The 14604-nt window shown below is 46.7% G+C and overlaps 1 protein-coding gene across 1 annotated transcript; it reads left to right on the top strand.

Annotated features, from left to right (window-relative positions):
- The first annotated feature begins 7351 nt into the window (after positions 1 to 7351).
- On the top strand, positions 7352 to 13925 carry SHISA2 (shisa family member 2). Its single transcript, XM_008538350.2, has 2 exons — positions 7352 to 8490; positions 11749 to 13925. Exons 1-2 carry the CDS (start codon positions 8157 to 8159, stop codon positions 12300 to 12302), a joined length of 888 nt encoding a protein of 295 aa, XP_008536572.1. The 5' UTR covers positions 7352 to 8156; the 3' UTR covers positions 12303 to 13925.
- Positions 13926 to 14604: the final 679 nt, after the last annotated feature.

Here is a 14604-nt window from a genome sequence, read left to right as displayed (position 1 = left end):
CAAGTATATTTTCTAACATAAAAATATTTTTTAGAAAAACCTTTCTTCTAATTAAGTAAGGAAGGTCAGCCAGTTGGAGACTTTCCTGAAAACTGTTACATTGAGTAAGAACTTACAATATCAAGCAAGAAGTGTCCTGAATGCTGTAAAGCTGCAAAATGGTCTGAAATACTTAACGAGTCTTAAGGGGTTATGGGACGCTAACATTTTTAGGATATGGAACTCATTAAACATTCTCCTGCTCATTTGAATACTACACAATGCAGAACATTCACCCTTTATTCTTTCACTGGAGACTTTTTGAGGAAATGCAGATGCGAGAGCTATCCAAGGACTTTTAAACAAATATGAAGTTAATTCAGTTGTTTCCTGAGAGATTGACTTCTTGCAAAAGCCAAAGAAAATCTCTTACTAATCCAAAAGGTACAAAAAGAAGGTTGAAACTATAAAATGGGGGAGGGCTTGGTTTAGAAAAAGTTAAAGTATTTGGACAAGGCCCATTACGACGATGGTGAGGCTGCGCTGTGACTTCTGTCATTCCATTTCTGCTAAAATAAGCAGCACAATAGTTCTTTTATCTTTTTATGTTTTTACCGGGAGACTAGTGAGGCAGCTTTGATGAAGGAAATTCCCATTTATATCAAATCTAAACACCCAGCATGAATGGTTTTTTTCCTATCACCCGCCCCATATGAAAACAATGATCCTAATAATGAGAAATCCCAAGAAACCTGTGATCCAAAAGTGCCTTCTGAATTATTTTAATAAAAAATATGAAATTATATTCAATGGACCTAGTTTCTTAGTCTGGATGTAAGACAACATAATTTCATACTACATAACAATATCGGACAATTCTACACCTTCTCTTGCTCTGTTGGGACCAGTACCACCCAGCCCAGAAGTTCCTCTCAGTTGTGGGAATCCTCGCAGAGTGCCCCACGTGCTTCTCAGGCTCATCCTTCTGGTGACTAGGAGGCTGGCGCTGTTCCTTGTGTCAGCTCTAGCTCTCTGGGGGCCTATCATATGCTGAAGATAGCAGCCTCGGTCATACAGCTAGTGCCTGCCGAACGAGCTGGCCAGGCCATTGCCCCACCAACACCAGCCCTAAGGCAATGTTGAGAACACCAATGGCAGCACAGAGGAGCTGCTCCTGCCACCAGATAAAGTTGCTGGAACCAATTCTGTGGATGGCTTACATTTCGATTTCTTGTGGTGACATCCAGGTCACCACAAAGAACAAGCTTGTTCTTTTCTTGCATCTTCTTTCATCGCAAACTTCTGTCACCTTAAGCCTCAAATATAGGTCTGTAGGGGGGCGGGGCCGTGGGAAGCTCTGACTAGAGGGAAGGAATTCACTTCCCTCTGGACCTTCTGTCTAAAGATTTCTTCCCGAGCACCAGATTTTTTACCCTAATCTTACCGGATATTTAATATCCAAGCTGCTATTATACTCAGCATAGCTTTAATATTTAGGTAAGTTTTATTGATTTCAAATTCCTTGAAATTAACACTTCAATATTGAGTATTTTTGTGCCTAGCATATAGCACATGCTCAATAAATGTTTATGGACTGAGTAACCCGAACCTATGCTGTGAGGACTTGAAGATGAGCAAGATTTGATTCTGCCTTCAAGGAGTTATCGTCTAGAAGCGAAGACAAAGGGAATCATGATCCCAGTTATATCAATAGAGACATGAATAAAATGTTCTGGGGGGAGACTGAGCCTGGGTAAATTCCATACTCAGCTCTTAGCAGCCGGTTAGCTACATTCCATTCTCCAACCATTTTGACTCAGCACACATTCTTACTGTACCTTATTCTAGATAGATATCTAGTTTTCTTAAACTGTTTGTAGCACATACTCCTGTCACTCCAAGTCATCCCTCTATGGTCCATAGGTGGAGCTATGACTCAAGCTGCTGCGCCTTTTAGGAAGACTTCACAGTTGTCTTAGGGCATTCCCAGTGTCAGCCCGTTAGAGGGAGCAGGGGAAAGAGGCTGTATTAGTCAGCTCGGGGTGCCATAACAAAATACCACAGACTGGGGGCTTAAACAACAGAAATTTATCTCTCGCAGTTCTGGAGGATCAAGCCATCAAGGAGCCAGCAGGTTTGGTTTCTCCCGAGGCCTGTCTCCTTGGCTTACAGAGGGCTACCTTCTCACTGTGTGTGCCCATTCCTGCTGTCTCTTTCTTTCCTTATAAGGACATCAGTCCTTTTGGTCTAGGGCCCCACTCTTAGGACCTCATTTAATCTTAATTATCTCCCCAAGGGCCCTATCTCCAAATGCAGTCACACTGGGGATCAGAGCATTAACCTATGAACTTTGGGGGGACACAATTCAGTCTGTAACAGAAGATTTGCGACATGTAGCTTAGAGGCTTGGAATTATATTCAGAAGTATCTGGCTGTGTCACGGAACTTCTTAAATGATGATGTTTCAGTACCATTCATTGGTAAGAGAATAGAGCCTTGAAATTGGTGCAGCTTTTTTTTTTTTTTTTTTTTTTTAGCTCTAGATTCTTTCTTATTGTGGTAGGATACACATAATGTAAAATTTACCATGAGTGACATTTAGTACATTCACAGTGTTGTGCAACTCTTACCATTATCTGGTTCCACAGCATTTTCAACCCAGAAGGAAAGCCTGTGCACATTAAGCAATCAGTTCCCCTTCTTTCCTCCTGCCAGCCCCAGGCAACCCTGATCTACTTTCTGCCTCCATGAATATGCCTGTTCTGGTCATTTCATATAAACGGAATCATATAATATTTGCCTTTTGTGTCTTGTTTCTTTCACTTAGCACAATGTTCTCAGGATTCATCCATGTTGTAGCACGCATTCGCAGTACTTCGTTCCTTCTTGTGGCCAAGTGATACTCCATTTGTAAGGCTACACTACATTTTGTTTATCTGTTCATCAGTTGCTGGACATTGAGTTGTTTCCACTTTTTGGCTATTATGAATAGTGCTGCTATGAACATTTGTGTACAAATTTTTGTATGGATATATGTTTTCAACTCTTTGGGGTATATATACCCAAGAGTGGAATTTCAGGGTCATATGGTAATTCTACTTTTAACTTTTAGAGGAACTGTCAAACTGTTTTGCACAGCAGTTGAACCATGTCACATTCCCACTAGCAATGTGCAAGGGTTCCAATTTCCCTACATCTTCCCCAACACATTATTTTCTGGTTGTTATTATTATTGCCATCCTAGTAGGTGTGGAGTGGTATCTCATTGTGATTTCAATTTCCATTTCCCTAATAACCAGTGATGTTGAGTATCTTTTCATGTGCATGTTGGTTATTGTGTTTCTTCTTTGGAGAAATGTCTGTTCAAGTCCTTTGCCTGTTTCTGAATTGAGTTGTTTGCCTTTTTGTTGTCGAGTTGTATATATGCTCTAGATACTAGACTTTTATCAGGTATATGATTTGCAAACATTTTCTGTAGACTTTTTAATGTCATGTTGATTTTGTTTATGCTACTCTTTCCTGCATTATTTGGAGAAGTCTTGGATGTTTTTTAACTGTATGTCTCCAAAAGAAAATATAACAATAGTGAACATCAAAATCAACGTAAAAATGGTTCAGTAAAACTCTGGGATTGGTTAGGGGTGAGGCTGGAGTCGGGGGGGGAGAGAAGTATGTCAAATGTTTAAAGTTAATGGTGGATGAGAAGAAAAAGAATTTAAAATATACAAATTACTTTTCTGAAAATATATTAGTATATTAGGATACTGTACACAGTACATAAAGTCAGTATGTTAATTACAAGGAAAAAATAGGAGGATGAAAGATGAAAAATTTTAAAGCAACAAGAAAGATGTTTTTCAAAATTTTATGACCATTTTTATTTTCAGATGAGGTTAGGTAACCACAAAACAAAATTAAAAGGAATGTAAATTAACATGTTTGTTTGAGTTTGAGGTCTCATTTGTTAACACAAACACTTTAGCTTAAAAGAACTTCTGGTAAACCAAATGTGAATTTTCAATACTACTCCTATTTATAAAAGAGGAGGAAAAAAATGAATGAACATAGTGAAAGCCGTTCTTCCTAACAGACTGCTGACTGCTGTACACATGGTGAGAACCTTCTGCTCTTGCTGAAACTTGCAGAAAAACACTGTAGATCTTACAGCTTTTAGAACTGCCAGCCAAATGAAATATGACGACCTCCATATGATTTGTATCAACTCCAGTTAGCAACGTTGTAAGTAATCATTTCTTTAGTTCTATGACTTTCTACTTGTACAATTGAAGATATGTCAGAAGTTTGTTTTTAAATCAACTGTATTTTATTCACATATACAGGCACAGACTGAAAGGCGAAATAACCTGAAAATATACTCCTGCAGTGAATGTCTATAGAATTCAACTTTTTAAAAGGGAAGAGAGTACTCTTTCATATGTGTTTAAATATATTTTGGCAGACTGCCTGACATTTAGTTTTGATTATAATAAATTATTATTACTACTACCTATGTGTTATGATTACTAGTTACACTTTCTCAAAAGAGAATAGTAAAATAGTTTAGGCTGTTTGTTAAGGATGGAGAGGGAACGTCTTTTTATTTCTTATGGAAGGAATAGACCATCTTACTATCTCCCAGTAGCCCCTCCATAGAGAAGCTCAATAAGTGTTTAACTTATTTTGTAAAATTTCAATACAACACACTAGATACACAAATAAGATGTAAAAGCAAGTCAGAGGGAGGAACAGAGCGATATAAAGGGTCTCTGAGCCTTGAAGACAATCAACACCACGTGAAGGAACGAGAGAACAGGCCTCTCCGTAACTCTCAAGGAATAAAGCAAGACAACAATAAGAAAGAGGCCACGTTTCCTCAAAGCTCTGCACTTCCAGGTTCGCCAGCCGTGGACTAAATTGTGAACTATTGGGGAAAAACTTATTGTGTTTAAATTGTGGCACTACCAAGCCACTAAGTCAATTCCAGTATGAAGATGTTCAACATTTCTTTCTCCATAAATTAACTCTGATAAACTGTGGGTGTTCTGGAGAAGAGGATAAATGGATAGTGGGAGGAGGGTATGGCACAGGTACTGTCTGAAGAAGTGCATAATTCTCTTGCATTAATTTTTTTTCCAAAGGAGAAAAAGTAAAGTGTTAACCCTCTGACCACCACCCAAATCAATTTTGGTGCCATAGGAAAATAATGATACCTAACCATCTGGTGACTGGCACAGAGCTCACAGTTAATCCTGCGCTTACCGTTGTGGAGACTGCTAACTAGCAGCATGGTGGGCGGGCCTTGGAGTCGCTAGAATTGGGTGCAGTCCAGGCAAACTGACACTTTCTATCTGTGTGCACTGGGCAAGCTATCCTCACCAGTAAAATAAGGATAGTAATTCTGTCTTCTTCATAGGGTTGCTGTGAGGATTAAATGAGACCATGCATGTAAAACTCTTAGCACAGTGCCTGGCACAGATTAAGCCCTAAATAATAATAGTAGTAATAAAATGCTAATAGTATTTTCTAAGAAAAAGACTCAGTCTGAAAAACTGAGTCTTCCCTAGCGTATTCTGGTCTAGTTTTGAGTGTCATTCCTCGGAGGACTTGTCTGCCCTCCCTCCGGTCCCCACCCCCAGGTTATGTGCTGTCGTTGATCCTGAACATCACCGGCCATAGCTTTCAGCACACTTGTATTATCCTTGCTTATTCAAGTCTTTGTCTTCCTGTCTGATTTCTGTTTTACCCCTGGGACTTTCAGCTCTGTTGGAAGGAAATGGCCATGTCTGGCTTCTTGGTGAATCCCCAGTCCCGAACGCAGAGCACAGCATACTGTAAGTCCTTAGCATGTATTCGTTGAATTAATAATTCGATATTGAAATTTTGTTCACAGGTTAAGAAAAGTGGGTGACTGGTGCATTTAAAATACGTAATTTTATGTCACTAAAAATTACAACAAAATAGCACTGAAACGAAGTGCAATGCTTGAGAGAGGTTTAGTGAGAAGAAGGACTCGTTGCCAGGGAGGAGGGTGGGTTTTTCCCTTTCACCTGACTTTGTGGGGGTGAGTGGAAGGATATCCACAGGGTCGGAGTCCGTCCATTTACCAGGCATACCCAAGTGCCCAGTGAGTGCCTGAACAGCACGTCTTCGCTGTGAAGAAAATCGCCTTGTGTTCTATAGTCGTGGACTTGGAAGGGACCTTAGTGGCCATCCATCCTATGCTCCGCTTTAAAAATGAAGCAACGGAGGCCAACAAAACGCAATGATTCTTTACTGGCAGGGCTGGGCCTAGAATTCAGGTCAGCTGACTCCCAGACCCTATTGGAAGGGTCAGCAGTCCCTTGAAAAATAATCACTGCTGCTTTAATAGCATCAGCACCTGTTGCTCCAGCTTCCGCAAGAGAGAGGCTATTAATTTCTCCTTCATCAAAGCCGAGTTTCTGGTCTGTCTGAACCTTGTTTTCTTCCTGACTGCAGCTGTCTACACCACTAAGGCCAAATGGTGAACGGCGGCACCTTTCTGCTTGAATCCAATAAATCGCCACGCCCAAATATAGAAAGAAAAAAAGCGACACAGTTCACCCAGACAGTGGCCAGACCTGTGGTCTTTGCCGAACTCTCTTCATTCCACACTGTAGAATCCTGGAGCCCCCAAGACGCAGCCCCAGGCGCGCGAACCCTGCCACAAACAGCCGAGTTCTTTCTCGGCTGGGCCAGTGCCCAGCGGTGGCCAGGACAGCAGATGCTGAAAACCGAGAGAGACAGTTAATCTGAGCGGCAACTTCCTGGTCTGTAAAATGGAAAGTAATTATAATCCTTTTTTGGGAAGTTTTGAGAATCAAACAGAATTTTGAATGCTAAAGATCTTCAATAAGCAAGTTTCGTTTGCTTTTATGATCATGATTGTTGTCATTGTGTTAGCAAGGCCTAGATTCTTTAGGTTCTGTTTTCTCCCCCGCCCGCTCCAGCCGGCAGCCCACGGCCCGCAGCCACGCGGGTTCTTCCCCGCCGCAGTCGGAAGGTGAAGGGCTGGCGGCGTCCTGGGGCTTCCAGGGGCGGAGGGAAGCCCGCGCAGCGCGCATGCGCGCCCGAGGAGCCGCCGGCCTCTAATAAGAGCGCCGCGCAGCGCCGCGCCCCGCCGAGTCGGAGCTGGCCGGGGGCCGGGCGCAGAGGGGTGCGGGCGGCTGCGGCGCTCGGCGTCTTCAGTAGCCCGGAGGACTGAAACTCACGTGGGAGGCTCCCTTCGGGGCGCACCTCCCGACGGCGCAGCGGCCAGGGGAGACGGAGAGCCGGCCGAGGCTGCCCGGCGCCCGTGGGAGCCAGCTGCAGCCGGAGAGGCGGAGGAGGGGAGCCGGGGGCGAGCCGCCCACCTGGACCCGCGCCCAGCAGCAGCCGCGGCCGCCGCCAGCCGGGCAGGCTCCCGGGACTGCGGCGGGGAGCGCCGGACCCTCGCGCGCGTCCTGGCCGGCAGCGTGCGCTGGGAGCACTGCCCGTCGGTCCCGCGGAGGGGAGCGCTGGGGCTGCACCTGGGACGCCTGCCCCGGCGGCGCGGCCGGAGCCATGCGGACCGACTTCGGAGCTGAGGAGGCTGAGCGCGGCCGGCCGCTGCACTTGCTGCCTGGAGCCCTGCGCCTGCTGCCCGCCTTCGTGGCCCCTTCTCGCCGCCCGAGAGGGGAATAAAGGAGAGGAGACGCGCCCCGACTCGTGTGCGGGACCCCGAGGCTTAAACTCTGCGGCAGCCACCTGGCTCCGGGTGCACAGCGACGTGCCCAGCCGCCTTCCGACTGGAGTGAGCGTCCCCTCGGGGATGCACCGGGAGGGTCTTGTCGCGGGTGAAGCCTCCAGGGGCTGTAGGACGGCAGCCTCGGGGGCCCTTTGACTCTGCGCCCAGAGAGTTCCATCAGCGAGTGCCCACTCTCAAGACAGCCCCTACCGGGACCGGGCCACCCGGCTGAGGGAGGGGATGGCTTAGGAGCCCCCGACCCCGCAGCCCGGCGTCGTCGGCTCCCAGACGTCGTGGCAGAGGGCAGAGGCCCGCGCGGAGAGCGCCGCGGAAGGGACACTCAGCGAAGAGGTCCCTGCCTCCGCCCCGCTGAGACCAGGGTCGCCCGGGCCCCTGCTTCCCGGGAATCGCGCTGCGCCCTCTGAGACGCGCCGCCCGCGCCCAGGGTGGTGCCATGTGGGGCGGACGCCGCTCGCCCGCCGCCTCCCCTCGGAACGCCGCTTCCCTCCTGCAGCTGCTGCTGGCCGCGCTGCTGGCGGCGGGGGCGCGGGCCAGCGGCGAGTACTGCCACGGCTGGCTGGACGCGCAGGGCGTCTGGCGCATCGGCTTCCAGTGCCCCGAGCGCTTCGACGGCGGCGACGCCACCATCTGCTGCGGCAGCTGCGCGTTGCGCTACTGCTGCTCCAGCGCCGAGGCGCGCCTGGACCAGGGCGGCTGCGACAACGACCGCCAGCAGGGCGCCGGCGAGCCTGGCCGAGCGGACAAAGACAGCCCCGACGGCTCGGCAGGTAGGGTGGGCCAGGTCGAGCGCGAAAGGGGCAGGAGGGTTGGCTTTGCACGGACCTGGGAGCTTGGAGATGGGAAGGGAATTAGGAGCACTGACATTTCAGAAAAGGATCTGGGACCAGGAGGTGGTTGTGCGAGGTGGGACACCAATTTACTGCCCTGGGCCTCAGTTTCCCCATCTGTCAGCTAAAGAGTGACTTGGCATGGATTTTCCGAGGATTCTCTAGGCTTGGATTCTCCACACGTCTAAGCTAGTGTGGGTCGCAGACAGCCCCACATTCCTCTTCTCCAGGGGCCTCTGCCCCCTCCCAGGTCTCCTGTCTCCATAGGTCTAACTTCTAGTAAGGTTACTGTCTTGGGAGCACCAAGGAAACGGTGGGGCGCTCCATCACAAGGGGGCTGGCAGGGTTTCTGCCTGAAGGCTCCTCAGAAGGAAGGCAGCTCCTCAGGACTTTGTCCTGGGTGAGGCGCTTTACGGGACCACCGGGCATTCTTATGCTCCCGTACGCGTGGCTGCACTGTCCCCTGCCGCGTCCGGGGCCACTCTGGTTTCTGGACAGTTCTTACTACGTCAGACTTGGTTGGTGTGATATCATAGCGGTGCCCAACCTTGCTTTTTGTGGCTTTAATGTTTTTTAATTACCTTTTTTATTTTTTCAAATTGCCATCGCTAGAGTTAGAAAAATAAACAAATTTGGAGAGGAATTTGATAGGTTCCACTTCCTCCCCTCTGCACGTACCTCCCAGACTGGCTGCCTCGAGGCCCTACACCAATGTGTGTGTGTTTGGGAGGGAAGATTTAGTTCACTTTTAGGGGTAGAGGTCAAAGGGCAAACATGTCACAGAGGGGGCATCTCCTCTCTTTTCTGTGACTGCTTATGTCAGGGAGAGGACTTTACCAGCACCCTGAGCCCGGAGTTTGGTCTGCCTGAGCGTTGGCGCTGGGTGGCGTCTGTGTTGGCGGCGCTGTCCCCGGGCCCTGGTAGGGGCAGCTCCTCTCAGTGACCTCCCCTTTGCAGTCAGGCATTTTATTAGCCAGGCTCCTCCCATTGTTCCACTGCCTTGAATCTGAGAGAGGAAGACCGGGTAATTCCAGAAAAGGGGCCTTCCTAAAATGCGAGCTCAGCCTTGCAGGGTGTGTGGCTGTCAGTAAAGCCGTGAGAAGTGAGCCCGAGGCAGAATTGCTATCTTGATGCGTCTGCGGAGCTGGGTGCCTGAATGGTCTAAAAAGTTGCGTTGACTTTGGGCAGATCAGTAGGCAGCTGACTTCTCGTGACGCCGTGTGAACTGCATGGATGCCTTCTTCACTCTGCTTTTAAATCTCTTTTCCTAAAAGTTCTGTTCCTCTCCCTGCTCTTCTGCGGTTACCGCTGGGCACTGCCGGGGCTTGGCCGAGCGCTGCCTCCTGTACCCTGTGCCGTTGTTCACGCCTCCAGTTAAAAATCCTGGGGGCAGAATACTCCTTCCTCCCGAGAACTCATTCTGTGGACTCAGCCTCCTTTCAGCTAGTTTCTGCTGTAGCGTTTGGAGTACTTTTTTACCATCATTTGTTACTTATCGATAACATAGTCGGGGCTGCCATGCTCATTTCTAGAATGAAATATTTATAGCATGCGTAAGGGAAAGCCCAGCGTCGTCTGCTCCCCTCCGCCGGCATTGGCCTGAGGAGGGCGCGCGATGAGACCACCGGCTGGCAGAGCCAGCTGTGCGCAGCCTGCGCAGCGAGCGCGCCGAGTCAATCTGGGATTTACTCTGTTCCCCCTGAACGGCTCCGGAAACCTTCAGATGTCAGCCTTTGCTTAAATACTTACAATGTTCGTCTTACTTATGAGACGTTATTTCTCCGTGACTCCATGTGGCACTGTGTTCTGATACCCCTGACTCCAGGAGTCCCAGAGCCGTCAAAAGGAGAGTGATCCGAAAGGCGGCTGCCCCAGCGGACAGACCGAGGGTGTTTCGTGCGTCCGATCCGAGGTGTGGGAGGACTGGGCTCCTCCCGGAAGCGCTGCCCCGCACCCCTGCGCTGGCGCTGTGCTTTGCCGGGACCAGCAAGACCTGGTCCCTGTCCTCATGTTTTCCAATCACGTAGTCAAGAAGATCGGCAGGAACACAGCAAAAAACGTAGGTTCTTGGTAACACAGGGTGAAATTTCACAGAGGTGGTTCCAGGCATTCTGCAGGGCCTCCCTCCTGATTCTCTGCCCCCATCGGCCGGTGTGTGTAGCTTCTGAAAGCCCTGTAGTGCTAGCCCCATGGCTCCCAAAAGGTTTATGTAAAATAATTTTAAAATGGAGCTCACTACTAATTTCAGTAAAGTTTTTATTTTTCAGGGTAAACCACACTTGTTAAATGTGATGCCCGTTGCTTTGTGCTCTGCAGGCTTTCTGCGTAGGTCTTCACGCAGAATCCTGTGTCATAACTCCGGGCATAACTGCACCATCTCAGCCACCCTGGTCTTTCCTGGGTGCCTCCTTGGCTCACTGTGGGTGCTCTTCCTGGAACAGATGTCTTTTTGCTCCCAACATTTGTTCTCCTTGGTGTGTTGTTTCATCCTGATCTGCTGCCTGGAATAACTTCCCTCCGCAAGAGTCACTTCATGTCCCGCCATCCAGTGGCACATGCTAGGCCCACCACCACAGGCCCAGCCTTCAGCCAGACAAGGGTGGGTGGGGTTTTTTTCACCCTTCTTGGATGTCTGTGTCTTACAGACTGTTTTTGGAAATGGTCGTGGCTAGAGTCTGACCTAAGTTTTTTATTTATTTGCCTATGAAAAGAGAATTTGCTAAAAAATGGTAAAAGAAGTTTGCAAGAAATATTAACAACTTTCTGGGGAAAAAAGTCGTTTAAATAATTAAAACTGAATTCTATGCAGATCCTACAACTATCTGTTGGGGCAGACTTAAGTTTGGGCAGTTCAGTTATTGTAGGAATTTTAGAACAGTCTTAAAACATTAAACTGATATTTTTGCTAAATTGGATATTTGCCTCAATCAGTGTTGCAGCTGGTGAGTGTAGCTGTAAGTATGAACAGTTTTGCTTTGGGGGGACTGCTCCATCATGCCTGTGGTACCCTACTGCCTTTCCTGAGCTCTTGATAAAGGACAGTGCATCTCATGGGCTGCTAGTTAGCATGCAAACCCGCTTGGCCTAGGTCTTTCAATTCTTGGGATCAGTGTTGCTCAGTTATGCGTCTCCGCTGCCAATCACCGATTTTTACTGCATTCTCACAGTCAACCATAATGTTCTGTTTTCATCCTTCAGTCCCCATCTACGTGCCGTTCCTCATCGTTGGGTCCGTGTTTGTCGCCTTCATCATCTTGGGATCCCTCGTGGCGGCCTGTTGCTGCAGATGTCTCCGGCCTAAGCAGGAGCCCCAGCAGAGCCGGGCCCCGGGAGGGAACCGCCTGATGGAGACCATCCCCATGATCCCCAGCGCCAGCACCTCCCGAGGGTCGTCCTCCCGTCAGTCCAGCACAGCGGCCAGCTCCAGCTCCAGTGCCAACTCTGGGGCCCGGGCGCCCCCAACAAGGTCACAGACCAACTGTTGCTTGCCCGAGGGCACCATGAACAACGTATATGTCAACATGCCCACGAATTTCTCTGTGCTGAACTGTCAGCAGGCCACCCAAATTGTGCCCCATCAAGGGCAGTACCTGCATCCCCCATATGTGGGGTACACAGTGCAGCATGACTCAGTGCCCATGACGCCTGTGCCGCCTTTCATGGACGGCCTGCAGACGGGCTACAGGCAAATCCAGGCCCCCTTCCCCCACACTAACAGTGAACAGAAGATGTACCCGGCTGTGACCGTGTAACACAAGGTGCCGGTGGGTTCCTTTACGAGACGGAGGAAGACAGGGAGGCCGTGGCCTTTGGAAGGATTCTCAAGTGGAAGTCTTCGCATGTTGGTGGTGTTTATGGCACGGTTCTTTTGGATGGTTTTATTTGCTCCCTAACTGTATGAAAATGTCTCTCTCTGAATTAGCATTTCTGGATATGTTTCATCCCAGTGCATGATTGATTTATGATGGAAAAAAGCATCACCTGGAGATGGCTGTGTTGTTGCTGACGGTTGTGTGACAAATGCTTGAGCCCTTAAGTGCCCTTGAGGTATGGCTGTCAAAAGAATTTTGTAAACAGGTAGATTAAGGGTTTTTATTATATCGTTATTATTATTATTTCTTTTTTGTTGTTTACGGTACTGGATCAGAATACCTGTTCTCGCCTTTTTACCTGGGTAAGTTTTTTAATAAGCATTCAAGGTTTAGGGGAAGACATAAAGAACACAATTATTATAAAAGGAAATCCAGCTTGAAGTCTGAGGTTAGTCATTGATCTCAGTGTTTCACAGGCGCATCTTAGTTTCATTGTAAAAAGATATATATATTTTGTCTACTTTGTGATTTTTTGAGTCTATTTTGTGCTTTTTTACCCTGTGTAGAGGTCTTATTACAAAGTGATTTTCTACATTAAAAAGAGGCTGGAGGAAATTGTCTAGTTGCTTAAGCAATGACATTTCAGAACTCGGGGATTATTTCATCTTGAAGTAGTGGGTGGTGTGATAATAAAACCATTCATCCCCTTCTTGGTGGGATCATCTAATTTTCTGACTTCACAGTGACATCTGAGAAGTAATTACATGTTTTTTATATTGAAATCATAAACTATCACCTGCTTTCTCCAAGTTACTTTTAATTTTACCGTGTGGTCCGGCTTGGCATCTCGTCCCCTTTGGTCGTCAGATCCCCATTTTTGTGTAGTACCGAGTGCAGGTAATTGTCATAAAGGAAGATCAGCATTTCTGCCCAGATCTGCTCAAACGTTTTCTTGTTTCCCCTACAAAACCTCAAAGAAATCCTTTACAAAGATACTTAGTATAGCTTCTAAGCCATAATCTAAGATTTAGGATGAAATTTAAACCACCAATATGATTTACTTTGCAAATCTCGTTATCAAAATGGCGTATTTTTCAGGCACTAAGGACTGTTAAGTCGAGAAAAGCTTTTGAAAGAGATATTGCCTTTCTTCCCCCACAAAACTGGTTCTTGTTTTCCTCTCTTAGTTCTCAACAAGTGCTATATTCATTACCAATGTTCTGAATTAGGAAATTCAAGTGAATTTATTTGTATATTGTTTACTTATAAGAAATGAGGTTATGTGCAAATGGATTTCCAACTTCTAGCAAAACCAAGATTTGTAATTAAACCATTGTAAGATATGGTCTTTAACACATTTATATCTTTATCTATAGTTTATCATCCATCTGTCTATCACCTGTCGAGCTACCCTATTTATCTCTCTCTCTGTCTCATGGCTGAATACTGTAAAATCATTGTTAGCAATTGGTCTCAACAAAGATACTCAAATCAAAATTTTTTAATAACCAAAGGCAGGGGAAAATGATTTTACTTATTAATAAATATTTTATGTATAAATTCCTAGGGGAGTTGGGTTTTTTCATTTTCATTCTGCTTGGTAATTTTTCAGATGGTCTGTTAAACTTGTCAATAGAATAAAATTGCGAAAAATTTAAAATACCGCTTTCTAGAACCCAGAGCTTGCCTTTAAAAGTAATTAATATCTGGGAACTTAGTGTGCGTGTTCTGTGAGTCAGACAGTATTACTTTACATTGTTCCATAGGAAATGTTGACAACACAAAACAAACAGTTTTTTGGAGATTATTATCAGTGAATGTGTGTTCCGTGCATTGCCTTTGATGGAAGATTCGGCTTATCTAAGGAAGAAAAATTCCTGGAAATGTGGAGGTGAAAGGGACCTTAAAGATCACCCAGCCTAGGGATTGGCAAACTTTTTTTTTGGTTAAGAGCCACGGAGCAAATATTTTAGGCTTTGCAGGCCATGTGGTCTCTATCAACTACTCAGTGCTGCTGTCGCATCACAGAAGCAGCCGTCGAAGATACACCAACAAACGAGCAGGGCTGTTTCAATTTTGGTAAAAACTGGAGAAATTTAGCTGAAAAAGTAAAAAAGTTCAAATACCTGTCTTAAGTATACCTGTCTTACTGTTGTGAAATCAGAACCTATACAGTGAAATACCTAAGTCTGTTGGGAAAAAAAGGGGGGCTTACAGATAGAAAAAATAGTTTGCTGCTGCA

This window comes from Equus przewalskii, chromosome 16 (assembly GCF_037783145.1).
Source record: "Equus przewalskii isolate Varuska chromosome 16, EquPr2, whole genome shotgun sequence".
In the NCBI taxonomy this organism is placed as follows: domain Eukaryota; kingdom Metazoa; phylum Chordata; class Mammalia; order Perissodactyla; family Equidae; genus Equus; species Equus przewalskii.
The sequence above is the reverse complement of the archived record's forward strand: the minus strand, read 5'-3'. Positions and strand labels throughout refer to the sequence as shown.

Excerpts from the sequence above, each read along its gene's own strand:
- SHISA2 (XM_008538350.2), top strand. The coding sequence starts at position 8,157 with ATGTGGGGCGGACGCCGCTCGCCCGCCGCCTCCCCTCGGAACGCCGCT. Across the intron at positions 8,491-11,748 it reads CAGCCCCGACGGCTCGGCAG|TCCCCATCTACGTGCCGTTC; the intron begins GTAGGGTGGGCC and ends TTCATCCTTCAG.